Source organism: Podarcis gaigeae (genome assembly GCF_964106915.1).
Source record: "Podarcis gaigeae genome assembly, chromosome: 15".
Classification (NCBI taxonomy): domain Eukaryota; kingdom Metazoa; phylum Chordata; class Lepidosauria; order Squamata; family Lacertidae; genus Podarcis; species Podarcis gaigeae.
The window spans coordinates 27865999-27890115 of NC_139692.1; the positions used below are offsets into that span (position 1 = coordinate 27865999).

General features: G+C 40.1%; 1 protein-coding gene across 8 annotated transcripts in view; it reads left to right on the forward strand.

Annotated features, from left to right (window-relative positions):
- ZBTB44 (zinc finger and BTB domain containing 44) overlaps positions 1–23250 on the forward strand; it is a 35063-nt gene extending 11813 nt beyond the window's left edge. For 4 of the 8 annotated variants that reach the window (XM_083714550.1, XM_083714547.1, XM_083714548.1 and 1 more), the window contains 5 exons: positions 5951–7017; positions 12778–12862; positions 14196–14359; positions 15331–15631; positions 17891–23250. In XM_083714550.1, coding sequence (XP_083570676.1) covers positions 6000–7017; positions 12778–12862; positions 14196–14359; positions 15331–15631; positions 17891–18173 — 1851 coding nt within the window. In that variant the 5' untranslated portion in view covers positions 5951–5999 and the 3' untranslated portion in view covers positions 18174–23250. Of the gene's footprint in view, positions 1–5950; positions 7018–12777; positions 12863–14195; positions 14360–15330; positions 16315–16401 lie in introns of all 8 variants that reach the window. The other 4 variants (XM_083714553.1, XM_083714551.1, XM_083714552.1 and 1 more) reach the window with 2 other exon arrangements.
- Positions 23251–24117: the final 867 nt, after the last annotated feature.

The window sequence follows — 24117 nt, forward strand, 5'->3', positions numbered from 1 at the left end:
AATAAAGACAGTAATAACTTCCTTGCTGTATCAGACCAAAGGCACATCTTGTCCAGTATTTTCCCAGTAGCCAATCAGCCCCCTCAGAGAAGCAAAAAATTGGGACATGAATGAGCACCCTAGCTTTCATTTGCTGTTGTTCCCCAGCACCTGGTATTTAGAGGAATATTACCTCTCTGTTGTAGAAGTAAAACATAATAGCCATGGCTAGTCATGAGTTTATCTAACCCTCTTTTAAAGCCATCCAAGTTTGTGAGTATCACCACATCTTGTAGGAGCAAATTCCCAAGTAAAACTGTACAGTGTGTGAAAATGGGATGGCCTCAGGTTCTAGTACTGTATGAGAGAGAGAAATTTCTTGCTGTTTACTTTTTCTACATCATGCATAATTTTATACCCTGCTATCATGTGTCCCCACAACCACCAACTCAATTTCCCGCCCCCCAAGCTTTAATGCTTCAGACATTCTGACAGTTCCTCATAAGAGAGTAGCATATTTTGTTTTCCCTGCTCTGCACCTTTTCCAACTCTGCAATTTTTTTAGGTGTAGAGGCCAGAAGTGTACACAGTATTCCAAATGTGGGCGCATAGATTTGCATAAAGGCATTTTTAAAATTCCTTTCTTAATGATCCCCTTGTTGAAATCCACCTTTTTCACATCAGCCACATGTAAGACAACTGATAGTAATAGTAGTAGTAGTAGTAGTAGTAGTAGTAGTAATGATAATGATAATAAATTACAATAAGACAAAGGCGCTGGGGCTGGGCAGCTCCCTTATTTGAGAAAGTCTTGTGAAGTTCGTTTTCTTTGTTCGGGATGGGAGCTTTGTCTTCCTTCCCATTTTTACGTTCTTGGGCTTCTCTTTATTCCTGGGACACTTCCCCTTTAAGAGGGGTTTCTTAGGGTCAATTAAGTTTACTCTGAAAATCAGATTCACAGCTTAGAAGTACTCCTTGATCAAGCCTTTTTGGGTTTGCTTTAGGGTCCTTGTGGTGGCGCAGTGCTTTCTAGCAGCTGAGGCTGGTACTTCAGCTGTGACCTCTCCTGGACAGGGATTTTGGGGAGATGCTGATTCACACTAGTGACATCTCATTTAAGCCACTATAATGTGTTAGGCAGAACTGCCCTTTGAGACTCTTAATAAGATACAGTTATTTCAGAATAGAGGAGGAGAATTTAGCTGAGACGATCCATTGGGAACATATTACTAGTTGTGAGAAACGTACGCTACTTGTTTGTTCTCATGTTCAATTCAGTTTTAGTTTTAGTTCAGTGCTAGTTTTAATCCTTTAAAGCACTTCATGGGATGAAACCCAGGTACCTTACAGACCAGTATTGAAAGAAGGTTGTACTTTACTGGAGACTGAAGTTTATTGTTATGTTATTTTAATTGTGTTATTTGTTACATTGGTTTTAATTGTTTTGTTTTGTTTTGTTTCCATTGTAAACTGTCTTGGCATAATTATTTGAAGAGCAATATCCACATGCCTTAAATAAAGTAGATCCTTCTAACTTCTGTAGGACATTGTGCAGGGTTGCATGTAAGCTACCAGGAGCTATTGAGCTTTATTTTGGATAGCACAGCGTTGGAAAGTTCATACTTATAAGTTATCTTTCAGATAAGACTGTCTTTTTTTATAATATTTATTAAAGATTTTCTTAGTACAATAAAGAGAAAAAAACAAAAGAGCAACAAAAAAGAAAAAAAGGAAAAACACTTACATCTTATACAAAAAGCATATCACAACCGAATCAATTAGACAATAAACATATTTTCTTCGCTTTTTGGACTTCCTCACATCTCTCGTTCCTGCGTTCCTGGTTTATAAAACTTTAACCAGCAAATTATCACCTTATATCAATTCTTATTTTATAATTTTCCAATATTGTGTCCCTAGCTTTAGATACTTTTATCCAAACCTTAAATACTTAATTTAGACATAATATTTATCCAAAACTTATCTTTTCTTAGATTTCACTTATGTTCATAATCTTTTCAACTAGCTTAGTGGTGCCATGTTTTTTACAATCTTGCATCTTTCTTAACACTCATACAATTTGCAATGTTTTTGTAAATAGTCCTTAAATTTCTTCCAGTCCTCTTCCACTGCTTCCTCTCCCAGGTCTCGGATTCTGCCGGTCATTTCTGCAAGTTCCATGTAGTCTATCAGTTGCATCTGCCATTCTTCCAGTGTGGGCAAGTCTTGGGTTTTCCAATGTTTGGCTACAAGTATCCTTGCTGCTGCTGTTGCATACATAAAGAATGTTCGGTCCTTCTTTAGCACCCTCTGGCCAACAATGCCTAAAAGGAAGGCCTCTGGTTTCTTAGGAAAGGTATACTTAAATACCTTTTTCAACTCATTATATATCATTTCCCAGAAAGCCTTAACTCTAGGGCAAGTCCACCAGAGGTGAAAGAACGTTCCTTCAGTTTCCTTACATTTCCAACATTTATTGTCAGACAGATGATATATTTTTGCAAGCTTGCCTGGAGTCATGTACCACCTATATATCATTTTCATAATATTTTCTTTCAAGGCATTACATGCCGTGAACTTCATACCGGTGGTCCATAACCTTTCCCAGTCAGCAAACATGATATTATACCCAATGTCCTGTGCCCATTTTATCATAGGTGATTTAACCGTTTCATCTTGTGTGTTCCATTTTAACAGCAAGTTGTACATTCTTGAAAGTACCTTAGTCTTAGGTTCTAACAATTCTGTTTCTAACTTCGATTTTTCCACCTGTCTTTTTATCCAAATTAAAAACCTCTTTGATCTGAGCATAATGTAGCCAATCTCGCACTTTATCTTTTAATTTCTCCAAACTCTGCAGCCTCCAATTATCTCCATCTTTTTCTAATATTTCCCAATATTTTGGCCATTTGGCCTCCATATTGAGTCTTTTCCGAGCCTTAGCTTCCATTGGTGATAACCACCTTGGGGTCTTGTTTTCCAATAAGTCTTTATATTTTGTCCAGACATTAAACACTGCTTTCCTGACAATATGGTTCTTGAAAGCTTTATGACTTTTAACCTTGTCATACCACAAATATGCATGCCAACCATAAGCATTGTTAAAACCTTCCAGATCTAGAACATCAGTGTTTTCCAGAAGCAGCCAGTCTTTCAACCAGCAAAAAGCTGCTGATTCATAATACAACCTTAAGTCTGGCAGGGCAAAGCCCCCTCTATCTTTAGCATCAGTTAGTATCTTAAACTTAATTCTGGGCTTTTTGCCCTGCCAGACAAATTTGGAGATATCTCTTTGTCACCTCCCGAAACACTCCACTTTATCCACAAGCTGTAAAGTCTGGAACAGAAACAGCATTTTTGGCAATACATTCATCTTTATAGCAGCAATTCGGCCTAACAAGGAAAGTTTCAATCTTGACCAACCTTCTAGATCCCTTTTAATTTCTGACCAACACTTTTCATAGTTATCCTTAAATAAGCTCAGATTTTTGGCTGTTATGTTTACCCCTAGGTATCTTACTTTTTTAACCACATTTAAACAGAGTTAAACAGATAAGACTGTCTTAAGCAGTTGACCTGAGATGCCCATTCCTGTATAAGGAGCCTGTTGTGCTATATTTAGAATTCCATGAGTATTATTGAAAGCAGCAAGATTTGAAAAACGGTTGTAGCCTCATCTCTTGTGATTTGTTCACTTGGTCTAGAAATACTACCGGAGTGATAGCCATCTTGCCGTGCTAAAGTTTCTGAAGAGTAGTGTGCTTTTTGTTTAAAGATTTGTTGTCATTGCCCTTAGATGCAACTATCATTGCCCTTAGATGCAACTATCATAATCATCCTGCCAAGTTGCAGTGAGTGGGCAGGATTATTCTTTTCTGCTAGGTTAGAGTCTAAAAGCTGTGGCTAATTAAAGAGCCAAGGATGTGGACCTCCAGTTGGATTTGCAAGTTTCTGACATGGGATTAAGGCAGAAAGTCAAAGGTTGAATATACTTCAGTGGGGTTAAAGGCTCTGCTTGCTAGCGCGTTCAAGTGCTGTGCACCTCAGCATTTATATATTAAAACCACTAGCCTCACAGGAGTGTACCAATGTCCCACAAAATCATAACCATTCTATAGTAATTAGTTAGATGCCTTAAACTTAACACAACTTAATAGATTACGGCAAGAAAGTTGGGAAGGGAAGATTGGGTTACTATTTAGGCTAAGAATGATGAGAAGACCCATCATGCTGGAAGAATAAAGAAAAGCCATTGGCCACATCCAGCCACTCAGTTGTACTAGGGCTAGTTTGATTAAATTGCTGTTGATGTTTAAAGCCACTGCCGCATCATTCCCATGACTACAGGTGCATTCCAGACCCTGATTTGTGCCAGGGTGTGTGTGTGTTGGACTGGGCAGAGATTTCCCCCCAGCCAGTCCTGCTAGACACTGCAGAGTGCTATCAGTGTCACTCCGCCAGTGTGGAGCTCCCGGTACACCTGTCAAATGGGCAGATTGGTAGAAGTGCTTCCAGTGGGTTCCCAGGTAGCAGAAACCCCTAAAATGAGGAATTCAGAGGAGCCCAGGACTTATTGTATCCCAATCCAGCATTGGGCTTGATAGGGAAATTAGAAGGAAGGAGTTTTTAAAGATCAGTTTATAATCAGTAATATTTTGGACTTATTGAAGTCGATTTTATGTTGACTAATAGATATTCAGAACCTTTGTCTTCTTGCAGACAGTTTCATTCAAAAGATATGTTGTGCTTAATTCTTTTTTTCTAAATGGGGCACAATTTCATTCTAAATCCATGTATAGCCAATCTAGTAGGTCTTTGCCTTGTTATATTGTTAGCGTTTCCTTCATAATTTTCAGCTATTGAAGTAGATGAACCATGTGATCTCCATAATGCTAGTCAGTTGATTTTGTGCTCCAGAAGACAAATTATTTTCTCTTGAAGTAATTTGCAATATGATGAGTGAGAAAGCAGGAACAAGACAGGAAAATGAGGTCAAAATTGGCTGTTTTTCAACAGAGTGATGAGTAATTTACCAGGACAACTAAACTGCTACTAAAATGAAGTTTTAGTTGTTATCCTGTAAAATGCATGGTAGATGCCAGCCTTCCTTAAACATGCATGATCTTTTATTTCCTTCCATAACTTTGTACTTTTAGACACACTGGTGATAGTCTTGCATTTAGATGCAGATTTTTGCTTTGTTGATACAGTAATTAATCTTTTTTTTATAAAAAAAACCCTGCAATGATAATGCAATTCTATGCTTTACTTAGAAGTAAACCCTTTTGTGTTCAGGTGGGTTTAAGCCCAGGAAAGTGTACATTTTATTGCAACCTGAGTCACCAAACAAATCCTTGTCTGTCACACTCTTATGAGCTAAACTATCATAGATCCTGATACCTTGGTGCTCCTTTTGCCCTGTCCAGCTCCTATTCCAACCCTAACCCAATTATCAGTGAATGACCAAAATGAAACTTCTCAGTTTTTCAGAACTTGCTGTTAAGAACAATCCTTACTCTGTACTGCCAAAGTTAATGGCCCAGCTTGGATGTACAACTAAACCATAGGCTTCTTTTCAATAAACTTCAGTAACCTCAGCCTATGGATTCCAGTTGCCTTCTTGCAACCACACCCAAGAAAAGAATGGGGAGCACTTGAACCTGAAGCTCAGGCAGGCTTGTTTCCATAACATATTAAACTATGGTCAGTAATTTATCCTCTCTCAACCAGCAGTAATGTAGAATTTCAGCCTCATACTGTCATTTGGGGTGGGCAGCAAACTAGCAGAATAGTTTCTCCTTTGTAGCAGCATAGAAATAAATTACTTACTGGGGCATTCCTATGGAGTTGGACTTGAAGACATACCGGTAGTGATGGCAGATTTTCTGATGAATTCCCAAGCACTGAACCTTTTTCATAGTAACTGTGAGACAGTATTAATTTCACAGTTGACTTTTTATTTATTTTCTAGGCACATTTTGATCTCTTGCATTGTGGATCCTAGCAAACATCGGAGGAAAATGGGCGTCAAAACATTTACCCACAATTCCCCTGCACACAGCCAGGAGATGCTTGGGAAGCTTAACATGCTGCGTAATGACGGACACTTCTGCGACATCACCATTCGTGTCCAAGACAAAATCTTCAGAGCACACAAGGTGGTACTGGCTGCCTGCAGTGACTTCTTCCGTTCCAAGTTGGTTGGCCAAGCAGAGGATGACGGCAAAAGTGTACTTGACCTGCATCACGTGACAGTGACTGGGTTCATGCCTCTTCTGGAATATGCATACACAGCAACATTGTCTATTAACACAGAAAATATTATTGATGTCTTGGCCGCGGCCAGCTATATGCAAATGTTCAGTGTTGCTAGCACGTGTTCCGAGTTCATGAAGTCGAGCATTTTGTGGAACACTCCTAGTAGCCAGCAAGAAAAGGTGCTAGATACAGGACAGGAAAACAGTGCAAATTGCAACTTTACCTCTCGAGATGGCAGCCTTTCTCCAGTTTCCTCTGAATGCAGTGTGGTGGAAAGAACCATTCCTGTTTGCAGAGAGTCACGGCGGAAACGTAAAAGCTACATAGTCATGTCACCAGAAAGTCCACTTAAATGTAGCACTCAGACAAACTCACCACAGGTTCTGAATCCTTCAGCTTCCTATGCAGAGTCTAGAAGTCACCCTGTAGACTCTTCTTTAGCTTTTCCTTGGACTTTCCCTTTTGGAATCGACCGAAGACTTCAGTCAGAGAAGGTGAAGCAAGTAGAAAATTCTCGGACTCTAGAAGTGCCTGGTCCATCTGAAGCAGCTAGAAGAATTGCTGATTATGTGACTTGTGAGAGCACAAAGGCCAGCTCACCTCTGGTCATTGAAGAAGATGTGCGTGTTAAAGTGGAAAGGTTAAGCGACGAGGAAGTCCATGAGGAAGTATCGCAGCCTGTCAGTGCATCCCAAAGTTCTCTGAGTGATCAACAGACAGTTCCAGGAAGCGAACAAGTTCAGGAGGACCTCTTGATCAGCCCACAGTCATCATCTATAGGTACAGTCACTCTACATGTTTTGTTGTGGTTTTATTGGATATTGTTGGATACTGTGTATAAAGGCTTCACCTTGTTATGTAAATATTTCGAATAATAGAGTGACACTTTTTTTCAAACAAGCTCTATAGGCTTTTCTATAAATGCTATCTAATAGCGCTGATTGCTTTTCATTGCTCCTCAACCATTTTGTTTGGTCTAAATAGTGTGAAGTACCTTTGATGGGTTTTGCAACTCAATGTTGAATCTTCTGTCTTGCAACCTAAACATCTCATTTATAGTTTGATTCTAAGCACATTTACCCAGAAGTAAATGCTTTTTGTGGGAATTTTTTATCCTCTAGAAAAGTGGGATAAAAATAAACCAGAGTGGACTCAACTAGAAGTAAATCCCATTGAGTTCTATGGGTCTTACACCCTAGGAAGTGTGCTTATGATTATGGCCTGAAGGGTGGGGGGTGACTAGTCTCTCTGACTTGATCCTTTCAGGGAGGAAATGTGTGAGCCGTCCAGTCATGCTACCTCAGCTGCATTGTTGCTTTAAGGAAGCAGGAACAGTTTTCCAGTGGCACATGCCTCAACATATTTCTGTTGCTATTTTTGCATCATGCTTTGAATAGCTCTTATGTTGACATTCTATATTGGTAGTATTTCTGCTCAAATTAAATTGCTTCACCTACTAGAGCTTTTGCAGACTTTAGCAGTTGCGAATCTTTGAATTGAAGGCACACAAATGTGAATGTGTTATTCATTATCTTGCTAGACGCTTTATAACTAATCTGCCAGAAATGTGAGAATGTGGTTTATAAATTAATGGGGGAGACAGTGTTCTTTCTCCCTTGGCAGCTTTCCTTTAGCAAGAAGTTGGTTCACTTGACTGATGTAATCTGACCCATGCCCTTAAACACATGGAAGTGGGAGTTCAGGGAAGAAGTTGCCAGTGACATGAGATCAGTTATGAAAAATCATTACATGGAAAGTGTGGAATATAGTTTATGGCATCATTTAAAGGAAAACAGAAGCTTCAGCAGACAAAAAAACCCCCCACCTGAAATCAGCGTCAAGGGGAAACAGCAACTTGCCAGCCTAAAAGATCTGTGATCTGATCTAAAACTCTGCAGGTGCTCTGGATACATATAAGCCCACAAGGGTACCAGCATCTAAAGGGTTTCTCCTGTCTGGTGTCACAGGCAGTTCTTCATGTCCCCAGAATCTGTCCCACATTGAAATGAATGGGGAAGTCCTTGTTGATGCTGGAACTCCATTGGCACAGCAAGTAGCTGCTATAGCAGATGGTCAAACTTTATTCAGTTTTCTTGGGAATTTGGAGGCATAATCCCATACATTTGGGTGGGGGGAGGCAATACTAGCCATGGCCACTTCAAAAATCAACATGTATCTAACTTAAGGTATGGCATGAGGCATACTTGTTTGCCTCATCTGTTTCAGTGATGGACTGTATATCAGGTGTGTACTTGAGTTTCGTTTGTTATAGTTTATTCCTGCTTTGGGGGGGCCCCGCGGTAATGTCTGCTTTGTGACTTCTCTTCTTCAATTGCTCCTTTTTTCTTACCAGTCCTGTAAAATGGGATTTCAAGAAGATGCTGGTTGTCTGGGGGCACTGTTCAAGGTTCAGGCCCTCAGGAGTTTCTTCTGACGTTCTTCAGAACAGGCTCCTTGCTGGCTGCCGTTAGTAACTACACAAGGCACCAGCAAACAGAATGTTCTCTGCAGGGTGGCTGTCTTTGGAGTCCTTGAAGATTAGGGGTGCAGTCCACTAGGAGGTTCACTATCTCCTATGAAATAAATACTGTTTAAGCATGTTGCATAACTTCATTTCGGTGGGTTTCTTGCTCAAGACGTAGATTGCATTTTGATGATTCTTGCTTGACTGCACTGCTCTCTGTTCCTTACTTGAGCTTCCCTACTTCTAAAATAAAGATCATCAGAAAGAGGCAGGCAGCAGTCCTAAAAGAGCACATGTCTCTGATGCTTCTCTGGTTAATCTATTTACTCATCCATAATCCACATCATGCATTGTGGTTTACTGGGGGTAGAGGGCATACAGAAATTATATTTGTCAAATATTTTCAGTAAAATATCTTTTAAAAACACAATTTTAGAGTAGCACTGTGTCACTAAACTAAAAGTTTAAGCGTACGATCATTTCCTTTTTTGGCTGGGATATTATTGCATGCTTGGCACAGAAGTAACTAGATGCCTTCTGTGATGGTGCAACGGTACTTTTTCCCCTGGCGCCATTGGGCCCGCCCTCACTTAAATATAGTACACCCACCTGACAGAACACCCAATTCCACGAATTCCTACAAACTACCCCAGATTATCTTGTGGACTTGTGTGAGGGAAAACTTAATAATTTGGAGTCTCAGGCATGATTTGACCAAAGAAACAAGAAAGATTTTATTTAACAAAGGAAGTTTATGACACAAAGTGGGTAAAACATAAGAAACTTCAGATTGTAATGTTATTTCCCTTCAGTTCTTTCTCAGTTGTTGCACAGCTGTTGCCGCTTAATACTTTGGTTCTTAAACAAGGTGGTACTTCCTGTCAGTTACACACCCCTTTGACAACCCTAGGACGCAGGTGGCGCTGTGGGTAAAAGCCTCAGCGCCTAGGGCTTGCCGATCGAAAGGTCGGCGGTTCGAATCCCTGCGGTGGGGTGCGCTCCCGTCGTTCGGTCCCAGCGCCTGCCAACCTAGCAGTTCGAAAGCACCCCCAGGTGCAAGTAGATAAATAGGGACCGCTTACTAGCGGGAAGGTAAACGGCGTTTCCGTGTGCGGCTCTGGCTCTGGCTCTGGCCAGAGCAGCGATGTCACGCTGGCCACGTGACCCAGAAGTGTCTCCGGACAGCGCTGGCCCCCGGCCTCTTGAGTGAGATGGGCGCACCAACCCCAGAGTCTGGCAAGACTGGCCCGTACGGGCAGGGGTACCTTTACCTTTACCTTGACAACCCTACTCCAAGTTACTGGCTCAGTCTCAGCCTCCCAGTTAATTCCTGGCTTATTACCCTTACAGGACACCACACACTGTCCTTCACACTAAGTGCAGAGACTCTTTTCTCTAGCCTTTGATATATTCCTCAGAGTGGATGTTTCTACCCAGAACCAACTCCCTCTCCTCTCCTCTCCCTCCCTATCTCCCAACCTCTATCCCAACCTCCAAACTGTCTCTCCAAAACCTCTCCTGGAACCCCGGCCAATCGGAAGCTGCCATTCATTAACCATTTGGTGGCAGGGAAAAAAGAAAACACTTGGTGAACCAACCTGCCCAGCAAAATCAAACTTTTCCGTCACACCTTCCTGACTAGCATTTGCAGGCACATTCATATACATCCATATCTTACAACTTTTCTGGAGACTACTGCATGCCACAGTTGTTCTGTAAATACCAATATTGCTTTCCTTATTTGGGGGGAAATTAGCAGAAACCAATAGATGCCAATATGATCTTGCCTGCTTTGGGGAAAGAGCAAGAAGCACTCAATTTATTATGATTAGAATATTTATACAAAATAACTGGTAGTGAGTAAAATGGCCTTGAAGCTTTAAACACAGCTGATACAGTGTTACAGAATGGGAAAGATAATTGGTTTAATGCAAAACAAAACGTAGGCCACCCCAGCCCACTTTGCCTTGGCCATAAGCTTAATTAATAGTATTGAGATAGCAGAGGAAGGCTAAAGGTTGAGGAATTACCTTTATATTGAGGTTTGAGGCAGACATTTAGAGACCCAGCTGAACAGTTAGTATTTTTCATAGCTGGTTTATAGGAAGGGAGACAATATGAGGAAAGATTTTGCAGAGTTCAGAGAAAAGGAGAAGGAAACAATATTGGGGACCTAATTTCCTGATCCATTTAAGTAGATCTGGGTGCATAATCAGACTTAACACAGACATATCCCTCACTAGATTGAGAATAGTAGACATAATTCTGCTATGTATCAAAGTGAAAATACAGTCTTATCTGCCCTGTATCGTTTTGGATGGCATGAACATTTTATTGTGTATTTGAATGGTAATCCCCATCCGCATTATTGTGCAACTTACTGCATATGTATATTTTATTTGCATGTGATTAGAGCTGGAAGGGGGCCATTGGCAGCATCTGCCAGATTTTTCACTTATAATTGTGAAGATGACTACAGAGATAATCTGTGTTGCCTAATAGTTTCAATTTTGTTTAATAAATGGATTTAAAAATCAAGCAAATGTCTACATACACGCAGACATTTTCAATAAATAAAGTACATCCTGTACAGTGGACCCTCCGGATACGAACCTAATTCGCCCCGGGGGTCCGTACTTACCCCGAAAAGTCTGCATCCGGAGGCACCACATCTGCACATGCACTCGGCACAATAGAGCGCTACTGCACATGCGCACATGACAAAACCCAAAAGTATAAACTTCTGGGTTTGTCGAGTTCGTAACTCGAAATAACATTACCCGAAGGTGACGTGACCTGAGGTACCACTGTGTAATTAACATTTATTTTGTTTTTATTTGTTTATGCCTGCAGCCTAGAGCTTGCTCTATGAATCTGCTGTTTTATATCATCACAATCATCACAATCTGAATAAGTTGTTAAAACTATGCTAACCAAATGAGTGTACAAAGCCATTGTTTTTATTTTCTTAACAAGTTACAATTCTTAACATAATTAAACAATAGATCTTCACTTAGGGATCTTGTACAATTTAAATGGCTTTGTAGACTTAAGTGCTGACTAAGAAATAAGCCCCACAGAGTTTGATGGGCCTTCCTGGTATTTTTAGGACCACAGGCTCAGATTAATAATGAGCCAGCCAGGAGCTGACGCTTTAAGAATGGTGGACAAGGTCTGGCCAAGAAAAGTAGGCATACACAATTTATCAGCCTCAGTAATCAATGTCTAAGCATCGTCTTTCCAAAGCCACACTTGCTGTCAACAGTGATGTTCTCCAAGAAGTGTTTTCCGTAAAAGAACATTAAATTACATAATCTCTAATATGATTTAATAAAATAGCTGTTCCTTTTTTCTGTTTTGAATATTTATGATATGCTACAATTATGATTTGGGAGATACAAAGAATTAAATGTAGACTGAGTAAAACAAGTATTTGCCTCTGTGCATAGTAGTGTTCTAAACTTACTGCATAGAAGACAGGTCATTGTGTTTAGGTTGCTTGGGAGTGTATTGTGCACACAACAAATCATGTTTGGGGGGGCACAGAAGAGGGAGCTTGTGAGAAAAAGATGTGGACTTCAGAGACTACTTTTTAGTTGGGCACTTGGTCTTTGCCTCTTTCTGCATGCATTGCACCATTTAACATGTCAGTTTGATATCCCTCTCAAGGTATTTTCTACTTAAATCTGAGTTGATAGATTAATTTACAGCTAGATAAAAAGTATATTTTTTATTTTTCAGAAAAATACTTTTAACTTACTCTCTCTCTACAAGTAGGTCCAAAATAAAATCAAGATAGAAAGCTTAATACAACTCCAACCATATCAGTATCTAGGGCAGATAAAAATAACAGAACGTGGATAGGTAGTTCCCAGGCCCAGATTGTGATTTTAGTCGGTTATTTTGAGACACACATTCTTATTATTGAACTATTTATTAAGCCATCCTTGCAATCATTGGCTTTTGAAATGTGTAATCGAAGTAGTAAAGTTCTTACGGAGCTGATTATATATCTTGGTACATACATGCTTCTATTAAACTGAAGATTAATGTGTGTTGTTTCTTTAACTGCCTAGGTTCAATAGATGAAGGGGTCACTGAGGGATTGCCAACACTCCAGAGTACCTCTGGTGGTAACGTTCATGCAGATGATGATGACCGGTACGTACACACACAGTGTGAGAAGTGTTCTGCAGGGCCTAAAATGCTGTGAGACTGCACACATGTATGCAATTTCTGTGCAGAGTAAGATACAGTTCATATCTAATGGATCACATGATTTAGAAAGGCTGTGAATGTTAGTGCTTGATTATGTGCTGAAATGGTTCCGAGGTTGAGATTTTAACTAAAGAATAGAGGAGGGGCATTGTTATTATTTATTGTATTATTATTAGTAGTATCCTGCCTCTTCTCCAGACTGGAACATAAGGCAGCTTACAGAATTTAAAACAACACAGATAAAATACAAAAAGCTAAAAACATATAAAAGATAATTGTTAAAAAGTTATTAAACTATAATAGAATTAAAGCCATGTTAAAAAAACAAATTTATTAAAATACAGATAATAAAAACAGCATGGCACTGTTAAAAGCCTTTCCTTTAAGGAAAAAAAAGTTCCCAAAAGCCTTCCAGAATAAAACAGCCAGTGTGGTAGTTTTGGACCCAGAAGGTCAAATTTCTTTTAGTCAGAAAGCTTGCTGGGTAACCTTGGATCAGTCACCAATTTTCAGCCTAACCTAACTCCCCTGTTACACCATGGGGGAAAGGTGATTGAATACCAAAGTCATAACCAATTGCATGTACTAAATACCATTATCATTGTATCAACAGTTCATATGCCAATCTTCAACCTTGGTTGAGGCTGGCAGGTAAACCTTGAGCTGGGGTATGGGGAAGGAGTGTGCAGTCTCAGAACTATCAGTCTCTTATTGTATAATCGTCTGCTTTTGGTTTTATTTGGTCGTTTATTTTATTTTGTACTGCATTGATTCTATATAAAATCAGTGGGTACAAATTCATAAATAATTTTAACAGCATGGTGAGGTAAGTCACTGCTGTTGTGACTTGTACAAGGCCACCCGAGCAATTCAGATGAGAGGTGGGATTTAAGCCTGGTTCTCGGTCCAGACACTGCAGCTGCACTCTTGATTTTACTAGCCCATCACAAATGTAACCAGTTTTCTGAAAGGCTTACTTTAGCAATGATTCAGTTGCAAATTCACTGTGACAGTATTTTAATACAAATTATTCGTTTTCATGCATTGACTACCAGCATGCTGTTCATTAGTTTCCATAAGAATTCCACTGCAGCCAAAACAGTCTTTTAGGAGATTGAGGGATTTAATACAGTTTAGCAGAATGAACTTCAGTTTTGCTTCTGAATTTGTTGTTGAGGTTTCATTGTTGTTTGTATATACATTCATATTTGCGTTTAGGTATTTTACATTTTTCTCCTTGATCTCCCTCTAAAAGAGTGATTGCTTGCCTCTTCAGATTGGAGAATGTCCAGTATCCTTACCAGCTCTATATTGCTCCTTCAACCAGTAGCACAGAGAGACCCAGCCCAAATGGCCCTGATAGACCTTTTCAGTGTCCCACCTGTGGTGTTCGATTCACCCGTATTCAGAACTTAAAACAGCACATGCTCATCCACTCAGGTAAGGACCTTCCACATTGTGCTTCTGAAATGCATTGTTTGATCGCAACCCGCATGTGACTTGAAGAGCATGCAACATCTTTTTTCACTCAGCAGCCATATCCTTGCTGGTGCTGGCCCTTGAAAATATTATTAATAATAATTATAAATAATAACAATAGCTAGGCTAACATTCTTCCACATTGGAGCCTTATCGCTAGGAGTTCAAAGCCTTCCTAGGAAAAATAAATTAAAATGATGCACAGAGATGCTTTCATAAGGGTTTGGAGCTGTTAAAACAATAAAACTGAACAACACAATCCTCTGCATGTCTACTCAGAAGTTCCAATGCGTGGGGTTCAATTAAGTTGTTGAGTGCGCAGAACAAGGTCTGCTTATGCAACAGGACTTCTCCCATGTCCTCCTGTGCCCCTTAAATCTACTCTAGGGGGTTCATGGAACAGGTTTAGGAGATATGCAGAGGGGAGAAGTGATTGGAACTTGTCCCCTCTGCACATACCACATATGGAGTTCAGTAGGACTTTCTCCTAGCTGGTGTGCATAGGATTGCAACTTCAGAGTGCATTTTCAGTCAACCTGTATAATCAAGAGCAGAGAGGAAAGACTGCTTAGTCTTAACATCTGTCTACCATGAGGAGAAGAGTGCAAAGAATGTTGCACTGTGGCCGACCGAAAGCATTCTTGCAAGCATAACAAAATTCCCAAGCATGCATTATTGCTCCAACACTGTACATCAGATTTAAGTTATGTATCCTGCAGCTGATTGATATCTAATTGAAAGATTCATATTCCCAGCTTTTTGAAAAACCACTGCTATTACTTCCAGCCTTTGACAGCTCTTAGAAGCTTCAGAAAGCAGTTTCCGTGTTAATAGGTAGAGCTTCTGCCCTTACAGTCCGTGAAGAATGGAGTTTGCCCCTCATTGGCTTAAGTTGGGGAGAATCAATTTCCTTCTTCTCTGTCTTCCCACAGGCATTAAACCATTTCAGTGTGACCGTTGTGGGAAAAAGTTCACCCGGGCTTATTCGCTAAAGATGCATCGCCTGAAGCACGAAGGTAAACGCTGTTTCCGGTGCCAGATATGTAGTGCCACTTTCACTTCCTTCGGGGAATATAAACACCACATGCGGGTTTCCCGGCACATTATCCGCAAGCCTCGGATTTACGAGTGCAAAACATGTGGCGCCATGTTCACCAACTCTGGAAATTTAATCGTTCATCTGAGGAGTCTGAACCATGAAGCGTCAGAGCTAGCAAACTACTTCCAGAGCAGGTGAGGTGCACCGCAAAAAACCTATCAGGGAAACATGCCTTTTTTATTATTCCTGAACCATCTCTTCCTGTGTTTGGGGCAGCCTGTAGTATCTTTTTCCACCGGGTTGCCAGTTTATTGCAATCCGGTGGGCTACTGCATCCTTGTCACCAATAATCTCTATTCTGCTTTTGGGGTTGTAAAAAACTGTATATATTCTATATATCACATAATCAGGGCAGGATGTTGCCTTTAGACTGCCTCACATTAATATTCCCTCTGTTTACTGACCAGGAGTATCCATGAGGAGGTTAGCAGTGTTGAATAGGGTATTCCCATCTTCTTGCCTTTGTTTTCATAACTGTTTTAACAGCTGCATCCAAATGTGGCTGATCTGGTTTGCAATGTCTAGTTATGTTTCAATACTACTTTTTGACTGGGAATTAATTTCAGCTGACGTGAAATGGATAGCCCTCCCAGTTTCAGAAAGGAAGGGTACCAACCAAAGTTGATTACACCGGACATTCAGCAAATACTTAAATAAATCTCCCATTGAAAATAATTGAATTGATATGGCTTTATAGTGACTGTCTTCTACTTGGTAGGGCACCCTTTAAAGCCTACCACACAGAAATGTTTGTTACAACCCTTTATTCTTTACTTCTAATATCAGTTTTCTCTAATATGTAATTGACCACAAAACAGTAAACTTGACCACAAACTTGACCATGTAATTGACCTCAAAACAGTAGACAAAGACAACAACTAAACAACAATTGACCTCAAAACAGTAAACTTAAGGAACCTTTTGTTTCAAAACTTTTTTTTTATGTATGCCATTTTGGTTTTTGATTTTGTCACAGATCAAAATGCTGGTATGTATTTTTGTTTAACTTTTGTTTTCTCAGAGCCCTTTTATGATTAATTTTCTTGGGTAGCAGATACATTTCAGTGTCTCTTTAAGTTTCCCACTCCCACTTCAAAAAAATTGAATTGTCCAAACTTCCAAATATTGTTTTTAAATTTTGAAATCCTAGTACAACAAAAATATTTTTCATTGGGTTTCACCCATTAAGGTTTATCCACACTTACCTTTTGCCCTGCTCTTTTCATTAAAGCCTGTGCTTTAATGTTTTGTTTTGTTTTGTTTTGTTTTGTTTTGTTTTGTTTTGTTTTGTTTGCCCCGAGCTTTCCCCATGAAAACCTGCTCTTTAAAGCTGAATCGGAGCAAACGTCAATTCAGGTTTTCTGCAGATTTTCAGGGCTTTGAAAAGCGAGTTTTCATGGGAACAACTCCAGAGTAAAAATAGGGTGCTCAGACATGGAACAGAGGAAAATTAAGTGTGGATAAGCCCTGACTTTGCAATACAAGACCACCCAGTGTCATGGGAGAGTGAAACAATCAGGTTGAGAACTGAGGGTCTCATGCCCACCATGGCCTTTTCCCTGGCAAAATTATCCACAACCGCCTTTTCCCCATGCTGCAGCTTCCCCCAGAGTAGAGGCAGCTAGTGTGGTGCCCTCCAGATGTTATGGTTTACAACTCCATCATCCTCAACTCATGGCCATTGGCCCCAGAGCAACTAGCTTAGTATGGGGCTATCTCTGCCAGGGATAAGGGTGGGGTGAATACGATTCATAGGCCTGATACTTGTTTTGTTTTCTATATTATTTTATTTAGGTCTGCTTCCTTACTGGTTCCTCTTTTTTCAAAGCAGACAAACACGAAATCTTTTCCCATCTTTTGGGGGCATGATTGCACTTTGATTGTACTGTGTGTTTTTCATATGTCTTGATGGGTGGCCAGGTTTGAACCTATGCCCAGATAACGAAATTACCACCGGGGAGTGGGGAGTGGAATACAAAATAGACCTTCTGTAGTTTTGCATGATATCACTGCAATTTGGGGGCAGTTCACAAGTTTCAGCTTAAATGCAGAAAGCTTGTGGGACTGCTGCATGTTGGAATTCTCCATGCTAGCACAAACATTTGGAAAAAAAAGCTTTGTGGTAGCATGAAGACAATAACCATGCTAGAGTCACGGGACAAGCTGCTCTAAAGGAGTGACCTAGCATGTTATATAACACAGGTGTCACACAGCACCTTTGAAAGGCATGAGAGCCATAAAATAGAGATTTAGTTCTTAATGGCAGCTTTTCCTGAGGCCATGCTGTGAAGTTAGTTTGATCGTTGCCTTACGACATGCTGTAGCTAGCACAAGCATGTTGAATGTTTCACTAACAAGTAACTGTCTCTCTTAACCTTTGACCTCCCTTCTAGTGATTTCCTAGTACCGGACTACTTAAACCAAGAACAGGAAGAGACCCTTGGCCAGTATGAGCTAGGAGAGCATGGATTTGAAAGCAGCTCCTCTGTCCAAATGCCTGTCATTTCACAGGTTTCATCAACTCAGAATTGTGAAAGCACTTTCCCCTTGGGGCCTCTGGGTGGGTTGGCAGAAAAGGAAGAAGACATGCCAGAGCAGCCAAAGACGACTGCAAGTGCCGACGTGAGCCGGGATGACCCCCCGAAACCAGGGCTCTCGTCTATCACTATTGAATAAGTCCGCAGTTTGGTTTCATTTTTGTCTTTTTGGAAAGTGCCTGTGTTTGGTCTTGTACATTTTAATTTAATTTTCAGAAAAGAGGGGGGCGAGAATGTACCCCTTTTTAATTTTGTAAGCTATGCTGTTAAAACCATAAACTGCAAAAGATATTACACTATTCTTCACAGCCAAACACGCACTTCTGTGGAAACATTTTAAGACTGAAATGCACAGTAAGGTTCTATCAGAACATCACATGCACTTTTAAAGGAAAGCTAAGCACACTCAAACTACATTTGTGGTTTCTCATTCTGCAGTTTAGACCTAATTGTTAATGGATTGCTTCGCTCACCCCATTTTTGCAGGATTTCTGGTGCAGGAAGAAAAATTAATGGTGCTTAAAATGATGAGTTTTGAGTACGTACACACACACACACACACACACACACAAAAACAACAAGTATGGAAGAGAAAAATTTGCCTGCGTTGGTAGACCTTCATGTATTGTTTAGAAGGAATAATTTTGGTCTGTGCTTTTCTTTAAGGCATGCTTACTATACTGTTTCTAAAGCTTACAAGATCTCTGTTTTTAGAAGCGGATGATTGATTGGCTTTGGCAAAGCAAAGGGGAACATGCCTAGGTATGCTCACCTCTGACATGCCGCTCCTTTTTAGAAACTGTTCATGCAGATGGCCTTATCTGGATTTCATTCTCCGAAGTGGTACATAAAAAAACTCTGTAGTCAAGAAGTCCTAGTTGTATTAAACACCATGGAGTAGTATGAATATACGACAAGGAGAGAGTTTACAAAAGGCAAAAGAGCTTTTGTTCATTAATGTACTCTTTTGCAGTTACACATCTATGTATGCACTTCGGTTTTATTATACGGTTTTTAGATAATGCAAGCAATTTATTTTCTTTTAGAGGCCAAGTTTCTAACCCAACAGGGGTTGTTTACAGAAGGCCTATTAGCAATGATAAAATCTTCCTGTTTTAAAACATTTTTATACCCTTGCCAAGCTGGTTTCATAAAAGCCATTACTCTGGCTACATACACAGATCCAGCAAGCAATAATCAGAAAGACTTGCCATTTCATTTCTCCCTGCAGAGTTTATAAAAGGTTGTAAACACATGATAGGGCATTTTCAGGCCGGCAGTTTTTGGGGTTTTTGCCAACATCTTCTGTTGTTGGTAAGGCTTGGAAATTTAATTCTCATTTGTTTGGTTTTGAGCATCCTGACACATCAAAGCTTCACAATTCACCAAATGTTTTTTTTAAGTGAAATTTATCTGAGGGAGGTACCAATGAAATGAATTTCACATTATCATCAAACTAAGAATATTTTTTTTTAAGTGGGGGGCTGATAGGGGAAAAAATAATTGAGTCACTGCAGAGGTTAATTAGCAGGGCTGATACTTTATGCAGCAATAGTTGGAAATCATAGTTTTGAAGAAATTTGATGTTCTACTAATACAAAAAACTAAGGAGGCATCTCTTTGTACAAGTGTTCTGTTAAATAGATTTAGGTTTTTCTTCCCATGATTTTCAAATAGAATAAAAAATCACACTTCCACTATTTTCAGCAAAAGACGCCCCCTCTGAGGCTCTGTCCCTCTTCTCAGGTTGAACCTGTATGAAGTTTGACGGTTTCATCATATAACAAAAATCAACAAAAGAGAATCGTTTGTACCGCAGTTTTAATTAGTCCTCTGGATGCATTGGACTGTCCATTTATTTTATCCCATAAATGCAGGATGAAACTGACTTGAAGTAGCAAATTCCAATAGGTAAATGTTTTGTTTTGTCTTATCACAAATCATATTAAGGCAACGAGTCTAAATGTTTAACCTCTTTTCCAGAGGATGGAGGGGGGTCTGCCTACACAGTACATCTTATCTCTATAAGGTCAGTTATGAGTCATAATTCGCAAGTGCAAATTGCACATTTGATATGTGCAAATGTGGAGCAGGTGATCTACATTTAGGAGATGTGAAACTTCATATCAGAAGTAATACTAAGGAAAACACTAAATGAAGAAATTCATAAAAAGTGTGTTCAACCTCAAGTTTATTCTTTCATAAGTAAAATTGAGCATAGTTACTGTTTATGTGAATTACGGGCTACTGTGTTGTGTCACAGTACAAAAAACCCATACCTTGTTGTATTTATTCAGTATTTTTAAATCCCAGCCCAGTAAAGGATCAGTTGAAAGTTCTGTCTTCCACAGAAAGAAACATTTTTGTAATACATAAATGTTTCCTGGTGAAGGAATACCCCCCTCTCCACTGAGCTACCTATCTGTGAAAAAGAGTCCTTGTTTTTGTACCTTGACATTTGGAAATCTTAACTTGCTGAGTCAGATGTCTGTTAGAAGCATTTAAAATGAAATCGCGTAGGTGAATTTGGGGTCTTAACCATGTTGAACTTGAAAACATAACCCCCCTTATTTAAATTAAACTTTACTTCCAATTAAAGTGTGCCTAGTTTAAATAAGCTATATGCATAGCATATTTTATTCGGGGGTTGCAAACAGTCAGCCCCATGGGGTATTTATAGGCTTCTTGAAAGTTTGGCCAGTGCTGTGGAGAAATAATTTCCTCCTTTCTCCTGCAGCACCAGTCTCTTTACCCAAGAGTGACTGGTCTTCATCTATCCATCCCAACCTGGGCTCGCAAAGAGAATGACTCCAGGTTGCTGCCACAGTCTTCTATTTCAAAGAGCTTCAGTGAAGTAATCTAAAAGCCACCAGCTGGATGTACAACCCTTCTTAAGGCTTAATAACCTTTGCCCATCCCTGTTTTAAATCCCACTGAGCTTGTGTCTTTTCCATCTTTTCCAAGGCATCATCATAAGAATTGCACTGGGGGAGCTCAATGATGTTTCCAACCCAAGATAATAAAATTGAGTTTCTTTGGTGATGCTTTTGTAGTGTTGGGATTTACAGTTAACCATCCTACGTTATTCCAGCAGTCGTTCAGTGAGACCTACACATTTGATGTAGCACTCAAAGAATCTGGATATATTGTACAGCCTTTCCATGATTTGTGTGTGAGAGAGATTGTTATCCAGAGGAAAAGCGTCTGTTATCACACACAGAATTTGGAAAGGGCGCAGGTGGGAGTTAGGATCTACACCTGACATTTTTCTCATCTCTCAGAAGTTGCACACTAGTGAGGCTGGTTTCAGGTGCCAAGAGGTGAAACCCACAAACACCTATGAAGAGGGTATGTGTACGTGGGAAATGAGACCATGTTCCCCCAAAGTGCAACATGGAACGTCAGTTTCATATAGCAAACCTCTTGCCACCAGCTTAGGGCTCATTTTGCCTTTTATGCATCTTTTGGAAGACCGTTCAGCCTCTTCTCAGACTGACCATTTTCTTTGCTCCCCATTCTAACACAGAACATGGTATCTGTGTCCTTAGTTCTAGTTTTGGCACTTATCCTTAGCCTGAAAAGTGTAAATGTGAAAAAGTGTTGTTTTTAAGCAACCAGTGCCAGTGTAGCAAAATATATGAATATATATATTATATATTTTATAAAATGAAAGTCCCTAGGCCCCAGTTCCCAAAAGAGATTAAAACTGTATTTTTTTAACAATGCATTTGCAAATTTTAAAATAGTGGCTTTGGTCAGATTTTTTGGGGGGAGGGATTGTTACTAATTTTTCTTCACCAGCCTTAAGGTAGAAGATGGCAGAGGGTTAGATCCTGTTCCTCTGCCTTTTTCTTAAAAGTCTGCAGAACGTAGTGCACCAGGAATGGTTTGGATGAGGATCACTATAACAGAGGCAATTTTTGCTCCTAAGTTGCCTTTCTGCAGAAAATAAAGGCTTGCTTTTCTTATCCCAGAAACAAACAGAACAAACAAACAAAGTTAACAGTCCTTGCCCTATGTTTCCTGCTTGGATTCAGGCGTATACTCTGCCATTCAAGGCTTTCGGGGGTCACATTTGGCTGGGAAGCAGAGTAATATTAGAAATAAATAAATACTGGAGCTCATCATAGAATAAAAGCTGGTAATTTTAAAAAGAAATGATGCAAATATTTTTAAATGCAAGATAACTGGTTTTAAAGCTCTGTGGTGTGTTGTTGTTTTTATTTTAATTTCTCTGTGTGGTATCAAGAGTACTTCAGCGGGTCTCGTGAATCTCTCCCAGGGGCCTGCCCACCTCGATGATGCTCTCCAGCAGCACTCTTGTGACCTCCTTTCTGGACGGGGTTAGAGAGACCTCAGAAGGGTGGTGCAGTTTGGTTTGGTTTCGGCTGCCCGCATGCTGACAGCTTTATTCTGACTTCCACCCCACCCCCCAACGGAAGCTGGAGAGTGCTTCCAGGCCCCCCCACCTTTGCAGTGCTGTCTTGTCTCTGGGCCTTTGTAGAATCCTTGAAGGGAAGGGAGTAAAGATGGATCTGGGAATGTGAACTGAACTCTCAAGGGGCTCCCCAGCCACTGTGTGTGTGACTCCCTCCCCTTTCTAACTGTGCCAGTCTTCAGTCACCAGCTGCCCATCTCATACAGCTTTTCTCGTCCGTGCCGACCACAGCTAGGCTACTTGGCATGTTTATTGAACTTAATGGAGAAAAAAAATGTTTTTTGGGTTTGGTTTTATTTTTAATGTTGAAATACACTTTGCATTTTATATACTATATCTGGCTATTAGTATTTTTCAGGAACCCATAGTTCTTGGTGGCTATATATATATTTTTGTGACTTTTTGTAAACTAAAGTGCCGTTTCACTGTTACAATCATTTTTAGAGTTCTTGTAATCAATGTGAATATCATGGTTTTTTCAAAATCTGTTCTGAGCCTGTAGTGTTCGCTTTTGTGATTCTCTGTGTGATGTATATATTCTGTATAGTTACCTTGTACTGAAATATTAGCTTGTTTGATATAAGAAGAATATGTATTGGGTACCTTTTTTGCTAGCCTGGTTGTTTAATCTTTAAAAAAAAGTTCAAAAACAAAAAAAATCTCCAGACTGGTCCCATTAATAAGTCAAAATTGAGAGGGAAGAAAAACTAGTTTTGAGTGTCTTTGGATAGAAACATGATAAGATTTTTCATTAAAATATTAATGTTTTATGGAGTAAGCACCTACTTTTGTGTTGTTATTTCTCCATGTCTGTGTACATGTGATTTTCAGACACCAGGCGGGATCCAAAGGGCACATTGGCCTTATCGTTTATAAGGGAAATGCTTCCCATGCTCATGAGGAACTTTCTGCGCACATGGATGAAGGCCAACTTGCAGTCCCGTAGACTAAGTGCTGTAATAGAGAGACTGTCTGGAATGTAAACTACCATCCTAGCTGTGCAAGCTTTCAGGGTGAACAGGAGGTGAAATCATATAGCTAAGGCCTATTTTAAGAACCAAAGTGAGTCATTCTGCTATACTGGGTTTCATGCATCCTACGCTATCTATGACCTGATACCCTTGCAAACGGGTTTGCAGCCAATAGAACACAATATGTTGTGCTCAGTTCCTGGACTAGATGAGCCCCTGGCCTGATCCAGCAGGACTCTTAAGTTCTTAAATCAACTTGTTGGAGCAAACATATAGCCCTCTGCAAGGTTTCTATCCTTTGGGCTGAAATCTTGCATTGTCACCAGGGGTGAAAGGCTCCACGCGGTCAGGTGTCATTGGCATTTAAGAGACTGCGCCTAGTGACTAGCTTCTGGTTTGCTAAAGAAGGCTGGCAAACAACCTTTAATTGTTGGGGGACCCTCTTCTGTATGATCCAGTGCAGTTAGGTGTGAAAACCATTAGTTTCACTACGTATGCAAGAAAGTGCTACAGATGAGTTGTCAGGCACTTATTTTAAACTTAGTGCAACTTATCTTATCATTTTCTCAAGTGATGGTTTGCTAACCAGGAGAGAGAGGGACTAGTTCCCGTCCCTTTCTCAGTTCTTATCCCATCTGGCTCCCATCAAAGGGAGCTGCTGGAGAGTTTACCAG